Raw genomic sequence first — 16,522 nt, 5'->3', positions numbered from 1 at the left:
AAGATGTTACTGATTACATTTATTTGTTTGATTTAAAATATGATCCATTTTAAATTGTCTGATTGTTAAAGAGTTCATGAATTGTGAAATCAATTGTGATTGTGATCGGCTAAAATGCTCAGCTCTGCAACCCTTTTATGCAGTGGGAGTACATCTCAGTATGCATGCTATAATCAACACTTTTCACAATTAGTTAACCTTGCATAGCTGTAATAGTATAAACATAATAGTTTTCAAAAGAGTAGACACGCCCAAATATTTGGTGCTGTGCTGTGCTGAACAACACTGAGATTACAAAAAAATGAATGGCTATTTGAAGCATTTTAAAAACTTCACTAGCGCAGTTACTTTGTTTGCACGGTTTCCGTGGTAACCGCTGCACGCTGCTGTTCCATCAGCGCCCTCTGCTGTCAGAGAGTGAATGCGCACTCTCATCCAGCTCGTCTCCTTCACTCGTTCTGCCATGTGCTTCTTGTGCACGTTGGGATTGTTTACGTCTGAGCGCGCAGAATACAGCGGTGTTCTGCATTTTATACGATTGATGGGTAAAGTATTCTTAATTGCCTTATAAAAAATTAATAATTGGTAATAAATTATTATTTACGGTATTCTGAAGTGCCGACGATTACAATATCGTGCATATTCATTATCGCGATTTATCGCATTAACGAATATCGGCACAAGTCTATTACTGACCATCATCATTTTGGCTGTGTGAGATTCTCCAGCTTTGTTGTTGTTGAGCAACTGAAGCGCGGGCAAATTCACACCCAAATAGGGGCAAATTTGACAATAAATGATCTGTGGGGTATTTTTAGCTGAATCTTCACAGACACATTCTGCGGACACCAGAGACTTATATTACATCCTGTAAAAAGGGGCAAAATAGGTACCCTTTAAATAAAACAGCAACAAGGTTCTAAAAGTCTTTATTACATCAGTTTGTGCTGTTTGATATAGAATGTTTTCTCTGTTAACCGCTCATGCCAACTGTTCATCAAGACGCTTTAAGGACCTTAGTGCAAGTGTGGTTACTGAACAAGTAGTTCCCTGGGACTCTCACCACCCAGTAGAAATCAGTTTGGAGAGTTTGGTTCATTCCAAAGACTCAGACAGGGAGTCCTCAGTAGCCAACTCTCCCTCTACAATCAGTCTGTATCCTGCAGCTAATAAACATGCTCATTAATGGGCTCCTGAAAACTTAATTAAAGTTGGAGAGAAGGAGGCACCGCCGCCCCAAAGAGGAATAATCCACTCTGTGGTGTAATTCAGCCCTTGTGTACTTCAGGGAGAGGAGCCTGAGGCCTGAATGTCAAAGTCCTTGTTAGATTAATGAATACTTTTGCAGACCTTATAACATGACCTCTCTGCTCTTTTATATTTTACTTTTTTGTAAGATAATTAAAATTGTTAGGGAGACTTTACAGACATGGGTTAGGACCATCTTAACTGAGCAAATTACTATGAACAAGATGCTCATAATTGTGTAGATAATTGTTTTTATGAATTTATTTATTTATTTTATTTGAATTTTATTTTATCTTCTATCTAACAGTTATATTTAAGTTTATATATATATATATATATATATTCAAGACTTTGCCAGTAATGCACAGTCATGAACTTCATAAATGGTCTTCAAATAGGTTTCTTATTATTGATAGACACTGTTGGCTTGGAAACACAGGATAAAAAATAGGTGTCAGGTTTTGTGTTTGAATGTCTGAGAAGGAAAGTGGTAAACAAAAGTAATATTTTCCATCAAATACAACCGAGTTGCAAGGTTTATTTACTGCCAGTGGGGAGAAGGTTATAGCTTTTATATTTCTGTTATTAAAGCAGTGGCTAATGTAGCATCCAAGAACAGAGAAGGAGAGCTGGCTTTGCAGCAAGTCTGCCGGCCACCTCCATCTGAGAAATGTTTACTGAACTCTCTCTCTCTCCCTTTCCTTCTCTCTTCTATCTCATATATATACACTCTTATTAAGTCTCTCTCTCCTTTTTATTTCCATTGCTGGGTTGGGAAGAGTGCAGCTTTGACACACACTAATGGACTTCAGCTAAATGTGTAATTAATGACTGCTGAAGAGCCAGGACGACAGGTCAGAGAGTCTGTGAAAAGAGAAAGGCTGTGATATCTGAGATACAGCTTAAAGAGTGACACAGAGAGAAGCACACTAGGTATTTTAAGTGCACAAATACGCACACTCTATGTATTTTACACCTTCACAATAGCATAATAATAGCGAGACTGAGGTTAGTTGTCACACTTTATCTTAATGAATATACATTACCGTTTTGATATAATTTAATACTTTTATTCAGCTAGGATGCAATAAATGTATCAAAAATGAGAGTAAAGACATTTATACATTTTACAGAAGATTTCTATTTCAAACAAATTACAATAGCTATATCTATTCATCAAAGAATCGTGAAAAAATGTATCAACAAAAATATTAAGCATCTTTCAACATTGATAATAATAATAAATGTTACTTGAGCAGTAAATCTGTTAAAATTATTTCTGAAGGATCATGTGACACTTCAGATCGCCATCACAGGAATAAATGACACTGTAATAATATTTGGCAATATTTAATGGTTTTACTATATTTTTTCTTGGTGAGCATAAGAGACTTCATTTAAAGGTGCCCTAGAACTTTTTTAAAAAAAAAGATGTAATATAAGTCTAAGGTGTCCCCTGAATGTGTCTGTGAAGTTTCAGCTCAAAATAACCCATAGATTTTTTTTTTTAATTCATTTTTTTAACTGCCTATTTTGGGGCATTATTATAAATGAGCCGATTCAGGGCTACTGCCCCTTTAATTCTCCTGCTCCACGCCCACGGAGCTCGCGCTTGCCTTGAACAGTGCATAAACAAAGTTTACACAGCTAATATAACCCTCAAATGGATCTTTACAAAGTGTCCGTCATGCATGCGGCATGTATGCGTCGGATTATGTGAGTATTGTATACTGTTATATTGTTTACATTTGATTCTGAATGAATTTGAGGATGCGCTCTGTGGCTAACGGCTAATGCTACACTGTTGGAGAGATTTATAAAGAATGAAGTTGTGTTTATGAATTATACAGACTGCAAGTGTTTAAAAATGAAGAAAAAAAAACGACGGCTCTAGTCTCCGTGAATACAGTAAGAAACGATGGTAACTTTAACCACATTTAACAGTACATTAGCAACATGCTAACGAAACATTTAGAAAGACAATTTACAAATATCACAAAAAATATCATGTAATCATGGATCATGTCAGTTATTATTGCTCCATCTGCCATTTTTCGCTATTGTTCTTGCTTGCTTACCTAGTCTGTTGATTCGCATCCAGATGTTACTGGCTGCCCTTGTCTAATGCCTTTCATAATGTTGGGAACATGGGCTGGCATATGCAAATATTGGGGCGTAATGTAACAGTCCGTGTTATGCTGAGATTCGCCTGTTTTTCGAAGGTCTTTTAAACAAATGAGATTTATATAAGAAGGAAGAAACAATGGAGTTTGAGACTCACTGTATGTCATTTCCATGTCCTGAACTCTATTTGACTATGCCAAGATAAATTAAATTTTTAATTCGAGGGCACCTTTAAAAGCATTTAAAATTCCCACTGATCCCAAAAGTTTGAGCGGTAGTGTTTCTAATGCTACTGTCTTGGTTACATAAAGCATATATTGTAATTATATAAAGCGTTCACAGGCAGATTTGCTTTATGTGTTTCCCCAGCATAAAAATCAGGCACATATAAATGTCAGGAAACATGATTCTTGCTGTATGTCAATATCCATGGATTAGGTTTATTTGACATGTCATAAGGAACACTTTCGAGCCCAAACTTTAGTGTAATCGTTAGTTTTACTCGTGTTTTCGCAGTTTCCCCTATTAAATCCAGTCATGCAGCAGGTTCTTTTGCCACTCAGTCCAGATGAGGGAGTGCGTTCTGGCGGGAAAGTGATGTCAATGCATACCCTCTATAGCACAGGTTAACATCTTACATGTTAAGCATATGCAAAGCATGCTGGGAACTAACAAGCCCTGCCCAGTTTCACTTAAAGGGTTAGTTCACCCAAAAATAACATTTCTGTCATTAATTACTCACCCTCATGTCGTTGCACACCCGTAAGACCTTAATTCATCTTCGGAACACAAATTAAGATACAGAAATACAAGTTTTTTTATCCTCCATTGAAAGCAAAGAAATGACCACATTCAATGTCCAGAAAAGTAATAAAACATTGTTAAAATGGTCAAGGTGACTACAGTGGTTCAACCTTAATGTTAAGAAGCAACAAGAATCATTTTGTGAGCAAAAGAAACAAAAACAACAACTTTATTCAACAAATTCGTCTCTCGTCGTCTCTCCTCTGCTACGCTATTTTCATTGCAGCGTTTCTCAGTATTGGCTGACGCCTCTTCACGTGAGTACTACGATGCATGCGTTTGATGCTGATGCAGGAACCAGCCAATAATGAGCCAGCGTTCAGACACAGAAACGCAGCATTGCGCCATCTGCTTAACAGACTGACAAAGAGGACGTTAAAGTCGTTATTTTTGTTTTTGTGCACAAAAAGTATTCACGTCGCTTCATAACATTGAACCACTGTAGTCACATCAGCGGTTTTAACAATGTCTTTAGTACCTTTCTGGACACTGAATGTACTAATTTAGTTGCTTTCAATAGAAGATAAAAAAAACAACTTACATTTCATCAAAATATCTTAATTTGTGTTCTAAAGATGAACAAAGGTCTTATTGGTGTAGAACGACATGAGGGTGAGTAATTCATGAGAGATATTTCATTTTATGGGTGAACTAACCCTTTAACTGAAACTTGTTAGTTCCCAACATGCTTTGCATAATATGGCTCAATCAAGAGAGAGTAAATGTTGAAGTTAAAGGATTAGTCCACTTTCAAATACATTTTTTCTGATAATTTACTCACCCTCATGTCATCCAAAATACCCATGTCTTTCTTTCTTCAGTCAAAAAGAAATGAAGGTTTTTGATGAAAACATTCCAGGATTATTCTCCTTATAGTGGACTTCAATGGACTCCACTGTTGAAGGTCAAAATTACAGTTTCAGTGCAGCTTCAAAGGGCTTTAAACAATACCAGATGAGGAATAAGAGTCTTATCTAGTGAAACGATCAACGGTCGAAACGGTCATTTTCTAAAAAAAATACAACTGTATATGCTTTATAAACACAAATGACTGCCTTTTACGTGCTTCCATCTTCTGTATTCTTCAAAAAGTTTACACTGTGTACGCCTTCCCTATTCAACTTACGGAATGAACGCGGCACCAGTTTTGTTTTTTACTGTAAGTAGAATAGGGAAGGTGTAGGACATACAGTGTAAATTTTTTGAAGAATACAGAAGATGGAAGCACATACGAGGTGATCATTTGTGTTATAAAGCATATACAGTTGTATTTTTGCAGAAAATGACAGATCATTTCGCTAGATAAGACCCTTATTCCTCATCTGGTATTGTTTAAAGCCCTTTGAAGCTGCACTGAAACTGTAATTTTGATCTTCAACCGTTTGGAGGCCATTGAAGTCCACTATAAGGAGAATAATCCTGGAATGTCATCAAAAACCTTCATTTCTTTTTGACTGAAGAAAGAAAGACATAAACATCTTGGGGTGAGTAAATTATCAGGAAAATTTTATTTGAAAGTGAAATATTCCTTTAAGTGTTGTTTTTTTATTTATGTATTTTAAAGTGGAATGGACACAAACAAATTAAGTTAGGACAAAATGCTTTTTTTTTTTTTTTTTTTTTTTTTTTCAGTGTGTGACCAGCTTGCCCCAACCGTACATTTACAAAAAACTATTCCTGAAAGCAGTTCCTACCTTATAACCATTTCCTTCTCAGGCTATAAAAAAAGAAGCGATGTACAATACATGTTTCCGGTTTCTCCAGAATAATGATAATATGTTACAAGACCGTAATTTTAACCCACTCAAGCATCAACAATGCAAAAACCATCCTCTCCCATTTAAACAGCCTTAAGAGACTCATATATCAAGGCCCAGCAATTAACAGCACAGCAGCTCATCAGAATCAGATGCGATTGCTCCATTCTGATGGAAACAAGATTTTCTCTTTCTTTCTGCCTCTTTTTTCAATTGTTAATTGAAGCAGTGGCAGTCAGGGCAATACCTGATTAGGCAACTCTATTCAATGACCTAGCCTGGATGGCAGATCCATCGTGTAATAAAGCAGGAGATGGATTATGGCTTTTCTGCCGAGCAGGCAAACATGAGTCCCGCTGCCATTCACTGCTTCTTATTTCTGTACAGAAATCTATTAGCAAGGCTGTAGCGTACTCTTCTTCTAATCTCATATCTGTCTCATCCAGCACACAGGGAATACTACAGCTCTTCAGTCCATTTCTTCTTTTTCTCTTTTCCTTTACTTTAAAAAAAAAACAAAAAAACATTATAGATCAATCTTAAATAAATAAACGCAGAACATGTTTACATAGGACACTATTAACACGACTAAATGCATAAAACCATTCAGAAAAATTTGGGCATAAATGGGTTAAAAGCAGGGTGAATCATAGTCCAAAAACATTTTAGATTTGGATGTTTTTATTTTAAATAGGAAAATAAGCATTTTATGTGTGAGTACAGCTGAAACACAAACACTTTGTACTCATCTGCATTAAATACAGGAAACTCTTCAAGGCTCGCTCACCATTTCATCTATATTCATAATCATCTCAATACACACAAATGCCTCTGTCATTATCTCTGTTCATTATGCCCACACTTCTGTATCCCAGTGGAAAGGGAGAGGTCAGTAACATAGATGGGAAAAAAGAGAAAGGAATGGAGACAGAACGGCAAATCAAATGAATTTCTGTAAATGGATTTTAAGATATTCCTGAGTCAGAAAATAGATTATTATTATTATCTTATTCCAGGACAGTTGGAGTGAGATAAATGGCCTAGCCTAGTCAACGTTTTCTTTGTGAGCTGGAATTTAAACATATAATCACCAGTGATGGACATTTGTGATTTGCTAGCAGAATGAATGGAGGGTGAAATCAAAACTGGACAATCGTCTTCACACAGTATATAGGCTGTGATTTCCAATGAATAAGAAAGAAGGAGTTAATGTAAATGAATTCACACTGCCCAGAGGTACTCTCAGTGTCCTGGTTTGATCATCTGTAATGGAACGGATGAAAGTTTGGTCTGTGCAATTAGAGAGTAACAGTGGGGAGAGACATGAATAAAGACACCTGGCAAGATCCAACAAAGGGATGAAAATAGTTTTGATCATAATACCAGACTGCATGTGACGTGATCCGTATAAATCAGGCAATTCATTTGAAACAAATAGTCATTATAAATGTATAAAAGAAATGCACATGCCCTGAATTTTTTTATTATTTGTGAAATTGTATTATATTCACAATATATGCCTGATTCAGTATAATAATATAATATAATATAATATAATATAATATAATATAATATAATATAATATAATATAATATAATATAATATAATATAATATAATATAATATGAAACAGTTCATGTAGCTTGCTACAGAATCTGTTTCTCTACCTACAAGATCCCATAGTCCATATTCAGAGGTTGAAGTGGAGACATGACACTACAGTACATCATGTTCACAACAGGTCGTTCATGTCCTTATGATGGGACAACACCAAGCGCTGAGAGTGAGAGGACAGAAGAGAGATTGGGACATAAAGAAACCCTTGGAAAGTGATAAATGTTTGGTGTAGAAGTAAATCGCACAGTTGGCCGGTTTGACCAGACATTCTCCACTGTCACTAAGGTTTATGGCCACAGCAGAGCAAAGCTATACTCTGAAATACTGAAAATCCATTTGATGTGTGTGTGTGTGTGTGTGTGTGTGTGTGTGTGTGTGTGTGTGTGTGTGTGTGTGTGTGTGTGTGTGTGTGTGTGTGTGTGTGTGTGTGTGTGTGTGTGTGTGTGTGTGTGTGTGTGTGTGTGTGTGTGTGTGTGTGTGTGGAGGGGACAAGCAGTTGTACAGTATATGAACTGTCCCCTAGGTGTGACCCCATGTGACGACTCAAAATTTACAGTTCTTTTCAGATATTAATTTTTAATAGGTATTGTTACCATTTTTGTTTTTTCCTACTTGTTCACTTGAATATAATATTGCAAATGCATACGTTTTAAAATAAACTATTAGCAATAATAATTTTTGTAGCACTATAAATTTACAATACTGCATTTTAATATAATATTGCAAATCATTTAAAAATAACAAAAACATCTTTAAAAAAATAAATATGAAAAAATTAAATATCTCAAGAAAGTATTCTATGATCTAATACTGTAAAATATACAAGCTGCTTAACAGGGCAAATTAAATATTAATGCATGACAGTTGGTTCCCGTCTATGTACTCTGCTTCCCTCTTGTGGCCAATTCTGATATCACCAAACCCACAATTTAATTTATAAAATCGGTTATGAAGAAAAAAAAAAAAAAACAGCCATCTCTGTCTTTTTTTTACAGATTATTTAGCAGCATATCAGGACACTGGGATAAATGCAAATGACAATGGAAACTTATGGGATGTATGTCATTATTTGCCACTAGAGATGGAACGGTATGAAAGTTTAATTTCAAATGTAATCACGGTTATCTATATCAGTGGTTCCCAAACTTTTTGGAGTGGAGTACCCTCTAAGGCATTCACCATCCTTACCCCTTCTCTTTCACTTAGCCTTCACCTTTTCCATTAAAGGACAATATGTGCCCCCTAAATTGACTTTCCAGTGCATTTTTTTCTCTTTATAAATACCTTTACAACAATAATAACAACATTACAGTTTTTCTCGATTGCTTAAACACTTCTTGAAAATATGCCTCATGTTCTCAGTAAACAGTAAACACAAATCCATTACATCTTACCAAATTCCCCACACATCCTATTTTCAGGTCAAAATGAAGCTCTACACTCAAAACCATTCACTCTTGCTGAAAAAAACAAACTTTGCCCTCAGACATCACACACAATCCCTCAAAAACACACACACTACAACATAGTCATACACACTGGTGCAATAAATTCAAAACAACATTTCCAAAACTGGCAAAATCGCAGGGGCCCCACGCAATTGCATGGTGGGTAAACACGCTATTGCGTGTGCGTTGTTCAAAAATCAATTTAGAGACTATGATTTTCCTTATCAGAAATGCTTACTAAAATACATTAACAAATATTAATGTTTAGCACTTTAAAATCGCAGCTATTCCCCATAGTCAGGTGAACCGATTGACAATATCCGGTAGGTGCGATCATCAGTTTATGGTCGCACGGTTTTCGGCTAGTTTGTGCAGTTCAAAGCAAAGTCTTGCGTCAAAATGATCACATTTGATTTCATGTCAAATTTATTGCAATATTATTATTATTAGCTATGTCAGCTTGATCGCGGGATTATGATCAATAGGCTGCATACCTTCTGATGTTCATATTTTGTTCTGTAACTGGCAAAGAGGAAGAGAAAACCGGTTCATGTGCGCTTGATCTCCTGCTTACGCTGAGGCGCTGCAGGGAAAACACCACCCCCGTGAAAAAATTCATAATCAGATTACTAAGCAATCACTGACAGGAATAAAAAAAAATAGGTAAAGCTTAGAAACTCAGCTTTTTAATGCATCCAACTATTTTGTTAAACTCTTAAAGGGTTAGTTCACCCAAAAATTAAAATAATGTAATTTATTAGGCTATACTCACTTTCATGTTGTTCTACAACCGTAAGACCTTCGTTCATCTTCGGAAGACAAATTAAGATATTGTTCATGAAATCAGATGGCTCAGTGAGGCCTCTATTGAGAGCCATTCAAACTCTCAATGTCCATAAAGGTACTAAAAACATGTTTGAAACAGTTCATGTGAGTTCAGTGGTTCTATCTTAATATTATAAAGCGACAAGAATACTTTTTGTGCACCAAAAAAACTAAATAAAGACTTTTGAACAATATCTATATGGGCCGATTTCAAAACAGTGCTTTGGAGCTTTACAAATCGAATCAGTGAATCAGAGCACCAAAGTCACGTGATTTCAGCAGTTTAGTCGTTTGATAGGAGATCTGAATCACTGATTTGGAACAAAAGATTCATAAAGCTCAGAAGCTTCTTGAAGCTAACATCAACAAACATGCTCTGATTGTGGAAACATCATTATTTACAGCAGATTCTCACAATAAAAATGAGTCTACATCGGCATAATCCAACAAAAGCCGATCATGTTATATTGATCACGCAACACGTAAAACCACACCGGCGCACAGATGCTAACTAAAACTAAACTGTAGCTATCACTTGCAATTTTAGCTTATAACTTCATGAAACATGCATAGATTGTAGAAAATGGCACATCATTACTTACAGTTGATGAGGCGAGTTACTCCACGTGAAAGAACGATTTTAAAAAAGCCCATAAGGGGGCGCCAATAGATAAACAAAAATGCTACCTTGGTTCCAAATGCTCTAACTTTTGATTTCTTTATGGGATCACTACGAAATTTGAACCAGATACATCTCACATATAGAGGAATATCACCATTGCTTATTTCCTCTCTGAGTTATTGCATGTCAAATATGAAATACAGTATATGTAAAATTTCCCTTGAGCAAACTTTTATTTTTTGTCTTTATCAGCAGTTTCTCAGCATGAGATTGTCTAAATTATTTTTTTTTTTGTAATATAAAAATGTAAAAAGTTTTCTTTCAAACAATACCAACCTTTTGACTCTTCTTGCTGGAGATTATGAGTCATTATTTTTGTGCATGTCACTTGATCCAGATACAGCTCATATAGAGGAATATATGAGATATTCCATTTTAAATTAGAAAGATATGTAAATTTTCCCTTTCTTCCACTTTTTTTTATATAAAGTTATGACAAAACTTAAGAATGTAAGAATTAAAAATGAAAATTCTGTCATTTATTACTTACCCTCATGCCATTCCACACCCGTAAAAACCTTTGTTAATCTTCGGAACACAAATTAAGATATTTTAGTTGAAATCCAATGGCTCCGTGAGGCCTCCATAGAGAGCAATGACATTTCCTCTCTCAAGATCCATAAAGGTACTAAAAACATATTTAAATCGGTTCTTGTGAGTACAGTGGTTCAATATTAATATTATAAAGCGCGAATATTTATGGTGTGCCAAAAAAATATAAATAAATAGCGACTTATTTAGTGATGGCAAAACACTGCTACAGGAAGCATCGGAGCATTATGAATCAGCGTGTTGAATCATGATTCAGATCGCGTGTCAAACTGCCAACGCCTGAAATCATGTGTCTTTGGCGCTCCGAACAGCTGATTCGACACACTGATTCATAATGCTCCGATGCTTCCTGAAGCAGTGTTTTGAAATCGTCTACCACTATATAAGTTGTTATTTTGTTTTTTTTGGCACACCAAACATATTCTCGTCGCTTTATAATATTAATATTGAACCACTGTACTCACATGAACTGATTTAAATATGTTTTTAGTACCTTTATGGATCTTAAGAGAGGAAATGTCATTGCTCCCTATGAAGGCCTCACAGAGCCATCAGATTTCAACTAAAATATAATAATTTGTGTTCCGAAGATTAACAAAGGACTTATGGGTGTGGAACGGCATGAGGGTGAGAAATAAATGACGGAATTTTCATTTTTGGGTGAACTAACACTTTAAACTATTTTTATTTGCTCCGTGAATATAGATAAAGTAAGCTAATGTGCATTCTTAAAATCTAAACAATTTTGATAATATTATGCATATTAGCTTAGTGCCTATTTTTCATCAACTGGTTAACATTAAAAACACAGTGCATAAAAAATCAGTCAGATTTTCACATTGGGCTGAGCAGAAGGGGTAGACAGGCTGAATAAAAAATGTAAATCCACTCATGATAGTAGGTGGTGCTGCTGTTTTCCTGGTAACGACTGTACACTACATGTTAACATGTAACATGTTAATTCGAGCATGCAGCAGTTTGTCTGTGCGTCATTACGTCACGTCCGTAACAGAAAGGAAGGAGTCCCGTCCAGTCTAGTCAGTTTTATCACGTGAGGATGCTGCTGGTAGCGGCACATTTATAGCCTGTTCTCACAGCAGCTGAAATAATTAAACTTATCATTTTGATGGTGGATTGTAATCCAGAAAAAGCAAAAGACTTTGGACTGTTGAGTGGCTAAGTAATGCTGATTTTGTTAACATTAACAATTTGAGAACAAAGTATAACAGTAATAATAATTTGCACGGTTTGGCATGATCCGAGCTGAGCGATCGTTAGATTTAATCATCATTGGCAGCGCGATTTATTGTAGGCCTAATGCTTTTTTCCTCAGTTGGTCAGAACAAAAGTGGCAGACATGTTACTTACTTGTTCAGATGATATTTTCCAGTGAAAATTCTTATATTGGTCATACTTTCAAGACGTTGAATCTGTGATTCTGAAGTACAGTATCCACACAGATGTGGTGACATGTCCCCACCACTTTTTGCCAGCATCGATATATTGTCCCCACCACTTTTTGAAACATCTCGCGGCACAAATGTATCTAATACAAAATAAACAGCAATTTGTTTGTTTGTGTTAAGTAATAGGTGATCTGGTGCTGGAATGTGTTTTTGAAATCATGTTGAGTGCTCGTTGATGCTTTTTATCAGTGGCGCAACAATGTTTTCTTCACACGGAAGAGCGCTTCAGTCTATTAGCGACTCTCTATTTGTTCTGGTGAAATCACAATTCATTTTCATTTAAAGGTGCCCTAGAATTGAAAATTGAATTTACCTCGGCATAGTTAAATAATAAGAATTCAGTCCATGGAAATGACATACAGTGAGTCTTAAACACCATTGTTTCCTCCTTCTTATGTAAATTTTATTTTTGCAAAAGACCTCTGAAGAACAGGCGAATCTCAACATAACACAGACTGTTACGTAACAGTCGGGATCATTAATATGTGCGCCCCCAATATCTGCATATGCCAGCTCATATTCAAGGCATTAGACAAGCCAGTATTAATGTCTGGATCTGTGCACAGCTGAATCATCAGACTAGGTAAGCAAGCAAGAACAATAGCGAAAAATGGCAGATGGAGCAATAATAACTGACATGATCCATGATATCATGATAGTTTTAGTGATATTTGTAAACTGTCTTTCTAAATGTTTCGTTAGCATGTTGCTAATGTACTGTTAAATGCGGTTAAAGTTACTATCGTTTCTTACTGTATTCACGGAGACAAGAGCCGTCGCTATTTTCATCATTAAACACTTGCGGTCTCTATAATTCATAAACACAACTTCATTCTTTTTAAATCTCTCCAACAGTGTAGCGTTAGCCTGAGCTTAGGCTACTATGAAACTCATTCAGAATCAAATGTAAACATCCAAATAAATAGTAAACTCACATGATCTGAGGCTGCATGACGAACACTTTGTAAAGATCCATTTTGAGGGTTATATTAGCTGTGTGAACTTTATGCTGTTTAAGGCAAGCGTGAGCTCCGTGGGCGGGGAGCGTGAGGATTTAAAGGGGCCGCAGCATGAATCGGTGCATAGTTAATGATGCCCCAAAATAGGCAGTTAAAAAAATGAAAAAAAAAAAAAATCTATGGGGTATTTTGAGCTGAAACTTTACAGACACATTCAGGGGACACCTTAGACTTATATTACATCTTGTAAAACAAGTTCAATGGCACCTTTAATTATGCCCCAAAGTAGGCAGTTAAAAAACTGAATAAAAAAAAATCTATGGGTTTTTTTAAGCTGAAACTTCACAGACACATTCAGGGGACACCTTAGACTTATATTACATCTTGTAAAAAAGCATTCTATGGCACCTTTAATAGGATAGTTTACCCAAAAATGAAAATTCTGTCATCATTTACTCACCCTCAGGTTGTTTCTTTGAAAGGGACTTTTCTACAGCTAAATAGTTGCTACAAAGAGCCAAGAATAAAGATCAGAGTACTACACAAAAGAACATAAAAAATAAAAGCAGGTCAGCTCAAAGTAAACGTGAACATTCATTAGAGCATGCAGCCACTTCACTTCAGTGCAAGTAGCAGACAGTGTTTTGTATTTCTTTCTAGTCTGATAAATAGAGTAAAAAATATATGCTATAATGGCACTATTTACGACATGTAACACTGAGAACATACAATAATAGTCTTAAAAACTTTATTGTTAGTTCACGTGCTGGGCACCAGCATGAAGAAAAAAAGCTGATATATACACAAAAAAAATATGTTCGCTCAACAAAAACATAACAATCAATCAAGCACTTAACACAGAAATTTGAGTTTAAATTACACACAATATTAAGTTAATGCAATGATCAACATTATTATGAACTAAAGAACTAAAAAAATAATGTTTGCAGCTTGAAAGTTTTAATTAAATCAATAAATTATCATTTTTAACTTTGAATTTAATTTGTAACAGGTGCCTTAAATTATTTTGGTCATCGACATCAGCATCAGAAATACTTGGTGGGATCTGATCTGTCACACATTTGAACGTGAACATGAGAAGTGATGCCAGGATAAACCCTCTGCATTGGGAGCATACGTCCGATCCTCTGCCCTTTCTTTAGGGTCCCAGTGTAACGGTCTGGCTTAACGTAGAACAGCTTGAAGCAGAGACCTGCCAAACAGATCATATGAGATGCTTTTGATGTACAAAACCTTATTAGTCCTATATTAGAAGTAGTATTTTTTTTCTAATTTTTTTGTACATTGATATTCATGCTTTAGAACATTCAATATTTGGTACACACCTTGTCCGCTCAAGTTAATGCCATCATTGATAGCGTTGTTCTGTGAGTATGGTTTAGATCTGCCATTTAACTTCACATCAAATGGAGCAACAACTGTGTCTCCATCAGCACACACAATGTCAAGACCCATATGTTTCCGATTCCCACTGCAGCACAAACACACATAATAAGAATAGATTAACCTTAAAATTAAATCATCATTTACTCCCTGTGATCAAAATAAAATAAAAAGTCTTCTTCCTAGCTATCAAATCTTAATATACATTCAAACATGATGCACTGATTTTTATTTGTTATTTTAAGTCTTGTGACAATTGTACATGTAGTACACCTTAATTTCCAAAAATTCCATTGTATGGGAAAAAAGCAGTCTGGACAGTCTTCAAAATAGAAAGGTCATATGTAAACAACATGAGAGTGAGTAAATTATGATGGATTTAATTTGTTTTATTTTATTAGTATGTTATCTACTTTATAGAATCAGTTTGCCATAAAGGTATCATTAAAATTGAATCAAGAACCCTAGGGTTCTATGAAGAGTGTATGATGCAGAATAAGATATTTTGTAATGTTGGGTGTGTCAAATTTGTGTGGAAATACACTCTAAACAAAGGAATGATATCAGTATGTCACAGCACACCCTCCAGTACAAATGTGTTATCTGCTAAATGTGTCATCAGTGACTTCTGGGAAGAGCTACAAGGAAAAGTCAGATAAAACAAAATTTGCTTGAGAAATAGAGCTTTATATACAGACAGTCAGAAGAAAACACAATTTACCGGCTGGCTCCATAGTGTCCACAGCCATACTTTCCATCACATCTTCTTTTATGATTACTTGGGTTACGACTGCAGAGGGTGCCAAATTTCACTGTGAAATGAAGAGATTTTTTTTAACTGATGTCTGTGTTACTTTGTTTCTCGTCTTTATATTTGTCTGTCTGTTTGTCTTTTTCTTCATTTATATTTCATACCTTGTCTAGCATCAACAAGAGAGCTGCAAAACACTGAAAAAGAGACACACATTTGAGACTTTAATTTGCATAATTACTGTTTTTTATGTTTTTGCAATGTTCACTTTGCATGTTAATTTGCATGTTTACTCTTTTCCAACACATCAAACTTCAAATTTAAAAATGGTAACAATCTTAATACACATTCTTGTTTGCTAGAACGTGTGGTGTATGAAAATTTTTTTTTTTTCTTTTAAAATGTTCTCTTTTTTCTTTTAATAATTTTAGAACATAAACATTTTCAATATGAAATATGCTTCATTTGTGCTATAGACTTCTTACATGTGCCAAAGCATTTACAAGTTAAGTATTAGAATAAAATTGCAGGCAATGGTGCTTTAAGTTAAATTGTAATTTCTCACCTGCCAAAAGCAGAAAACCGAGAAGGATGTAAAGTCTCATGATGCTATAACTGTTTGTTTTCAGATGCTTTCTTCTAAAATGCAGGATCCACCAGCACAGCTGGATAGGTAGAAAACCCTGGACACGGCAGGACAGGACAGGACTGGAAATAATGGGATGACCTAAAGAGGTTCACACAGGATGAGTAACAACGACGAACTGGCACCAGAATGAGAACACGGACAATAAATAGGGAAGGAAAGGATAAGAAGGGAGAGCAAGTGGGGCACATAAACCAATAATCAGATAATATAATCAGATAAGAAGAATGAATAATAATC

General features: G+C 35.5%; 1 protein-coding gene across 1 annotated transcript; it reads right to left on the bottom strand.

Moving 5' to 3' along the window:
* Positions 1-14,221: 14,221 nt before the first annotated feature.
* LOC137016963 (leukocyte cell-derived chemotaxin-2-like) lies at positions 14,222-16,419 on the bottom strand. The gene is made up of 5 exons (XM_067380829.1): positions 16,202-16,419; positions 15,801-15,833; positions 15,607-15,697; positions 14,828-14,973; positions 14,222-14,694 (listed from the first exon to the last, which is right to left on the bottom strand). Exons 1-5 carry the CDS (start codon positions 16,239-16,241, stop codon positions 14,528-14,530), a joined length of 477 nt encoding a protein of 158 aa, XP_067236930.1. The 5' UTR covers positions 16,242-16,419; the 3' UTR covers positions 14,222-14,527.
* Positions 16,420-16,522: the final 103 nt, after the last annotated feature.

This window comes from Chanodichthys erythropterus, chromosome 1 (genome assembly GCF_024489055.1).
Source record: "Chanodichthys erythropterus isolate Z2021 chromosome 1, ASM2448905v1, whole genome shotgun sequence".
NCBI classification, from domain to species: domain Eukaryota; kingdom Metazoa; phylum Chordata; class Actinopteri; order Cypriniformes; family Xenocyprididae; genus Chanodichthys; species Chanodichthys erythropterus.
This window is presented reverse-complemented; position numbering and strand designations above follow the sequence as displayed.